A 7,500-nucleotide genomic window follows, 5' to 3' on the forward strand; every position below is an offset into this window, starting at 1 on the left:
TACTTATCTTTCTATTGTGCTTACCTGTCTACAGTACTTATCTTTCTATTGTGCTTACCTGTCTATAGTACTTATCTTTCTATTGTGCTTACCTGTCTATAGTACTTATCTTTCTATTGTGCTTACCTGTCTATAGTACTTATCTTTCTATTGTGCTTACCTGTCTATAGTACTTATCTTTCTATTGTGCTTACCTGTCTATAGTACTTATCTATCTATTGTGCTTACCTGTCTATAGTACTTATCTTTCTATTGTTCTTACCTGTCTATAGTACTTATCTTTCTATTGTGCTTACCTGTCTATAGTACTTATCTTTCTATTGTGCTTACCTGTCTATAGTACTTATCTTTCTATTGTGCTTACCTGTCTACAGTACTTATCTTTCTATTGTGCTTACCTGTCTACAGTACTTATCTTTCTATTGTTCTTACCTGTCTATAGTACTTATCTTTCTATTGTTCTTACCTGTCTATAGTACTTATCTTTCTATTGTGCTTACCTGTCTATAGTACTTATCTTTCTATTGTTCTTACCTGTCTATAGTACTTATCTTTCTATTGTGCTTACCTGTCTATAGTACTTATCTTTCTATTGTGCTTACCTGTCTATAGTACTTATCTTTCTATTGTGCTTACCTGTCTATAGTACTTATCTTTCTATTGTTCTTACCTGTCTATAGTACTTATCTTTCTATTGTGCTTACCTGTCTATAGTACTTATCTTTCTATTGTGCTTACCTGTCTATAGTACTTATCTTTCTATTGTGCTTACCTGTCTATAGTACTTATCTTTCTATTGTTCTTACCTGTCTATAGTACTTATCTATCTATTGTGCTTACCTGTCTATAGTACTTATCTTTCTATTGTTCTTACCTGTCTATAGTACTTATCTTTCTATTGTGCTTACCTGTCTATAGTACTTATCTTTCTATTGTGCTTACCTGTCTATAGTACTTATCTTTCTATTGTGCTTACCTGTCTACAGTACTTATCTTTCTATTGTGCTTACCTGTCTACAGTACTTATCTTTCTATTGTTCTTACCTGTCTATAGTACTTATCTTTCTATTGTTCTTACCTGTCTATAGTACTTATCTTTCTATTGTGCTTACCTGTCTATAGTACTTATCTTTCTATTGTTCTTACCTGTCTATAGTACTTATCTTTCTATTGTGCTTACCTGTCTATAGTACTTATCTTTCTATTGTGCTTACCTGTCTACAGTACTTATCTTTCTATTGTGCTTACCTGTCTATAGTACTTATCTTTCTATTGTTCTTACCTGTCTATAGTACTTATCTTTCTATTGTGCTTACCTGTCTATAGTACTTATCTTTCTATTGTGCTTACCTGTCTATAGTACTTATCTTTCTATTGTGCTTACCTGTCTATAGTACTTATCTTTCTATTGTGCTTACCTGTCTATAGTACTTATCTTTCTATTGTGCTTACCTGTATATTATAGTTTCTTGCATATAATAGTTACCTGCATATAGTAGTTACCTGCATATAGTAGTTATCTTCATATAGTAGTTACCTTCATATACTAGTTACCTGTATATAGTAGTTACCTGCATATAGTTGTTACCTGTATATAGTGTATATAGTAGATACATGTTACCTGCATATAGTGGTTACCTGCATATAGTAGTTACCTGCAAATGGTGGTTACCTGTATATAGTAGTTACCTGTAGGTACATGTGACCTGCATATAGTGGTGACCTGCATATAGTAGTTACCTGTATATAGTAGTTACCTGTAGATACATGTTACCTGCATATAGTGGTTACCTGTGTATGGTGGTTACCTGTATATAGTAGTTACCTGTAAGTACATGTGACCTGCATATAGTAGTTACCTGTATATAGTAGTTACCTGTAGATACATGTTACCTGCATATAGTGGTTACCTGCATATAGTGGTTACCTGCGTATGGTGGTTACCTGTATATAGTAGTTACCTGTAAGTACATGTTACCTGCATATAGTGGTTACCTGCTTATAGTAGTTTCCTGCGTATGGTGGTTACCTGTATAGGTGTCACCTGTCTTCATTGGCCATTGACTGGTCACCACATGCAGGTGGATGTCTCACTTGCACGCAGGTGGATGTCTCACTTCCACGCAGGTGGATGTCTCACTTGCACGCAGGTGGATGTCTCACTTGCACGCAGGTGGATGTCTCACTTGCACGCAGGTGGATGTCTCACTTGCACGCAGGTGGATGTCTCACTTGCACGCAGGTGGATGTCTCACTTCCACGCAGGTGGATGTCTCACTTGCACGCAGGTGGATGTCTCACTTGCACGCAGGTGGATGTCTCACTTGCACGCAGGTGGATGTCTCACTTGCACGCAGGTGGATGTCTCACTTCCACGCAGGTGGATGTGTCACTTCCACGCAGGTGGATGTCTCACTTCCACGCAGGTGGATGTCTCACTTGCACGCAGGTGGATGTCTCACTTCCACGCAGGTGGATGTCTCACTTGCACGCAGATGTATGTCTCACTTCCACATGAATGTTTCCTTCAGGTCAGGCAGCGGTCAGGTGAAGGTGCCACTGAGTGTTTGCACGCAGGCGGGCAGAGGGATGGCCGTGGTGAGCACCTCACCTGTGGTCAGCACCTCACCTGCCCACCTTGGAGCGGTGGTGGCGGGCGCAGACCCCTCCAAACCTCCCGTGGTGAACTCCGGCTCCCTGGCTCAGCCCGTTGTCACGGTAACGACCCAGACGGCCACCGGGCAGCAGCCCAAAGTCCCGTTACACCTCAGCTCCCAGATGACGGTGACTCAGGCTCGCAACGCCGTCAGGACAGGTGAGTGCACCTTCTTCATCATCCCTGTGGCTGTAGGCAACCTCATGTTGTCGTTTTTCAAATGAGGTCCTCGTGCTATACTTTGTTTTCCATTTTTCATGCATTTTAAATGATTACTAAAGTGACAAAAGTTGTGTGTACAATCATGTTTCACACTTCAGACATCAATGATCAGCTGTTTCCAATCAACACCTTTTGTGTCCAATGTCAATAATTGATGACTCGTCAACATTTGTAATTATTGTTGTAAATATAGATATTATTGTTATTATTGTAATTGTTACTATTATTGTTATTGTTAGTATTATCATTTTAATTGTTATTATTATTAATATTATTAATTTTATTATTATAATTATAGTTGTTGTTGTTATTATTACAATTATTATTATTGATATAATTAGTGGTATTCATGTTATTATAATTATAGTTGTTATTGTTATTATTAAAATTATTATTATTATTAATAGTATTAGTCTTATTCTTGTTATTATAATTGTATTTTTTTAAAAATTGTTATTATTAAAATTAGTATTATTATTATTATTATTATTAATATTATTAATGGTCTTATTATAATTACAGTTATTATTACAATTATTATTATTAATATGATTAGTGGTATTCTTGGTATTATAATTATAGTTGTTATTGTTATTATTAAAATTATTATTATTATTAATAGTATTAGTCCTATTCTTGTTATTATAATTTTATTTACTTTTGTTATTATTATTAAAATTAGTATTATTATTAATTGTATTATTGTTATTGTTACAATTATTATTATTACTATTAGTTTTATTCTTGTTATTATAATAGTAATTTTTTTATTGTTATTATTACAATTATTATTATTATTATTAATATTAATATTATTAATATTGTTGGTGTTATTCTTATTATAATTAGTTTTGTTTTGTTGTTATTATTAATGTTATTAGTGTTATTCTTATTATAATTATAGTTGTTATTTTTGTCATTGTTATTATTATTATTATTAGTTTTATTCTAGTTATTATAATTATGGTTGTTATTTTTGTTATTATTACAATTAATATTATTATTAATATTATTTGTGTTATTTGTGTTATTATAATTATAGTTTTTATTTTTGGTATTATTATTACAACTATTATTATTAGTATTATATTATTAGTGTATTTCTTATTATAACTATAGTTGATATTTTTGTTAATGTTATTACAATTATTATTAATAATATTTTTCGTGTTATTATTATTATAGTTGTTATTTTTGTTAGTTATTGTTACAATTATTATTACTAATATTATTAGTAATTCTTATTATAATTATAGTTGTTATTGTTATCATTACAATTATTATTGTTAATATTATTATTATAATCATGAATAAAAATGTGCATTTACAGTAATATATTGCTTGGGGATGTCAGGCGGGATGCATGGTGGTGTTCTACTATGATGATGTTTATTGATGAGATGATTAATATATCATAAATTGTCTTCAGCGGCCAATCAGAGTCAGGAGCGGCCCACAGCAGCAGCGACGGCCGTCCAGCCCCCCTCGGGTCCTCCCCAGGGCTGCACGCGTGTGGGAGGGGCCCTGGGGTGTGCCGCCGCCTCTTTGACCCCGCCCAACGTCAGCGCGGCGTCCTTGGAGGCGGACGCCGTGAGACCCGTTGCCGCGCCCGTCGGGGCCGGCAACAATTCCGCTCTCGCTGCCGGCCGACTGGACAAGGACGCCAAGGTCTGACAGGAAGTCGGGGAGAAGTAAATCCAAGTTTGAAATCATCTTTTGTCGCTACAGAGGGAGAAGAAAAGTCTCCTGAAGCTGCTGTCCAACAAGAAGAAGTCTCGTCCCTCCCCCCCCTCCTCGCCCACGCTGGAGGCGGAGCAAGCGGCCATCATGGAGTCACCCCAAGGCGCCGCGGGACCTGAAACCTCCACTTCCTGTAGCTCTCACAGCAACTTGCTGGACGCTGACATCACTTCCTCTTCCTCGTCTGAGCGCAAGAACCCGCCTGTGGACGCTCCTATAGCTCCGCCTCCTCGCCAGCCGTGCTCCTCGCTGTCGTCACTGCAGCACGACGCACGGCCCATCATCTGTGAGAGGTACAGCACTTTAGAGTAGTCCGTGTACAGCTTGGACTTCACTTTTACTATCAAAACACTGTCTTGATGTAAATATATCAACTTTAGAGTAGTCAGTGTACAGTTTAGACATCACTTATACTATCAAAACACTGTCATGATGTCAATATATCAACTTTAGAGTAGTCAGTGTACAGTTTAGACATCACTTATACTATCAAAACACTGTCATGATGTAAATATATCAACTTTAGAGTAGTCAGTGTACAGTTTAGACATCACTTATACTATCAACACTGTCATGATGTAAATGTATGTCAACTTTAGAGTAGTCAGTGTACATCTTGTACATCACTAATACCATCAACACTGTCATGGTGTAAATATATGTCAACTTTAGAGTAGTCAGTGTACATCTTGTACATCACTAATACTATCAACACTGTCATGGTGTAAATATATATCAACTTTAGAGTAGTCAGTGTACATCTTGTACATCACTAATACTATCAACACTGTCATGGTGTAAATATATGTCAACTTTAGAGTAGTCAGTGTACATCTTGTACATCACTAATACTATCAACACTGTCATGGTGTAAATATATGTCAACTTTAGAGTAGTCAGTGGAAGTGAGAGAAACACTGTCATGAAGGGAGAGTAACACCGACAGGAAGTGACAGAAACACCGACAGGAAGTGACAGAAACACCGGCAGGAAGTGACAGAAACACCGACAGGAAGTGACAGAAACACCCACAGGAAGTGAGAGAAACACCGGCAGGAAGTGAGAGAAACACCGGCAGGAAGTGAGAGAAACACCGGCAGGAAGTGAGCGAACAAATGACAGGAAGTGAAAGGAACCATCAGGAAGTGAGAGTATCAAGGACAGGAAGTGACAGAAACACAGATTTGAAGTGACAGAAACACAGATTTGAAGTGACAGAAACACTGACAGGAAGTGAGAAAAACATTGACAGGAAGTAAGAGTAACAGCGACAGGAAGTGAAAGAAACAGACAGAAAGTGAGAGAAACACCGACAGGAAGTGACAGAAACACCGACAGGAAGTGAGAGGAACACCGACAGGAAGTGAGCGAAACAATGACAGGAAGTGAAAGTAACCGTCAGGAAGTGAGAGTAACAACGACAGGAAGTGAGAGAAACACTGACAGGAAGTGAGAGAAACATTGACAGGAAGTGAGAGAAACACTGACAGGAAGTGAGAGAAACACTGACAGGAAGTGAGAGAAACAACGACAGGAAGTGAGAGAAACACCGACCGGAAGTGAGAGAAACACCGACAGGAAGTGAGAGAAACAATGACAGGAAGTGAGAGAAACAATGACAGGAAGTGAGAGAAACACCGACAGGAAGTGAGAGAAACACCGACAGGAAGTGAGGGAAACACCGGCAGGAAGTGAGGGAAACACCGGCAGGAAGTGAGGGAAACACCGGCAGGAAGTGAGGGAAACACCGGCAGGAAGTGAGAGACACGCCGGCAGGAAGTGAGAGACACGCCGGCAGAAAGTGAGAGACACACCGGCAGGAAGTGAGGGAAACACCGGCAGGAAGTGAGGGAAACACCGGCAGGAAGTGAGAGACACGCCGGCAGGAAGTGAGAGACACGCCGGCAGAAAGTGAGAGACACGCCGGCAGAAAGTGAGGGAAACACCGGCAGGAAGTGAGGGAAACCGACAGGAAGTGAGAGAAACACCGGCAGGAAGTGAGGGAAACACCGGCAGGAAGTGAGGGAAACACCGGCAGGAAGTGAGGGAAACACCGGCAGGAAGTGAGGGAAACAACGACAGGAAGTGAGAGAAACAACGACAGGAAGTGAGAGAAACAATGACAGGAAGTGAGAGAAACAACGACAGGAAGTGAGAGAAACACCGGCAGGAAGTGAGGGAAACACCGGCAGGAAGTGAGGGAAACACCGGCAGGAAGTGAGGGAAACACCGGCAGGAAGTGAGAGAAACAATGACAGGAAGTGAGAGTAACTGTCAGGAAGTGAGAGTAACAACGACAGGAAGTGAGAGAAACATTGACAGGAAGTGAGGGAAACACCGTCAGGAAGTGAGGGAAACAACGACAGGAAGTGAGGGAAACAACGACAGGAAGTGAGGGAAACAACGACAGGAAGTGAGAGAAACAACGACAGGAAGTGAGAGAAACACCGGCAGGAATTGAGGGAAACACCGGCAGGAATTGAGGGAAACACCGGCAGGAAGTGAGGGAAACACCGGCAGGAAGTGAGGGAAACACCGACAGGAAGTGAGGGAAACACGACAGGAAGTGAGCGAAACAATGACAGGAAGTGAGAGTAACTGTCAGGAAGTGAGAGTAACAACGACAGAAAGTGAGAGAAACATTGACAGGAAGTGATAGAAACACCGACAGTAAATATATATCAACTTTAGAGTAGTCAGTGTACATCTTGTACATCACTCAAGTGCTAATGAGGTACTAACGTAGTACATGTTTGAAGTACAGGTCAATGGAGTGGTAAAAGTACTAAGGTAGTACTAATTAGGTACTGATGTTTCAGGTACAGGGCGGTGGAGGCGTACCCCGCACAGAGCGAGGCAGAGCTGGATCTGAAGGTAGGCGA

At 39.6% G+C, this 7,500-nt stretch overlaps 1 protein-coding gene across 2 annotated transcripts in view; it reads left to right on the forward strand.

Annotated features, from left to right (window-relative positions):
- sh3rf1 (SH3 domain containing ring finger 1) overlaps positions 1-7,500 on the forward strand; it is a 67,282-nt gene that overhangs the window by 59,302 nt on the left and 480 nt on the right. For both annotated transcript variants that reach the window (XM_062038656.1, XM_062038657.1), the window contains exons 9-12: positions 2,532-2,815; positions 4,308-4,546; positions 4,607-4,911; positions 7,438-7,500. The exon at positions 7,438-7,500 is cut by the window's right edge. In XM_062038656.1, coding sequence (XP_061894640.1) covers positions 2,532-2,815; positions 4,308-4,546; positions 4,607-4,911; positions 7,438-7,500 — 891 coding nt within the window. The remainder of the gene's footprint in view (positions 1-2,531; positions 2,816-4,307; positions 4,547-4,606; positions 4,912-7,437) is intronic.

The sequence above is a fragment of the Entelurus aequoreus genome, linkage group LG27, assembly GCF_033978785.1.
Source record: "Entelurus aequoreus isolate RoL-2023_Sb linkage group LG27, RoL_Eaeq_v1.1, whole genome shotgun sequence".
Lineage (NCBI taxonomy): Eukaryota > Metazoa > Chordata > Actinopteri > Syngnathiformes > Syngnathidae > Entelurus > Entelurus aequoreus.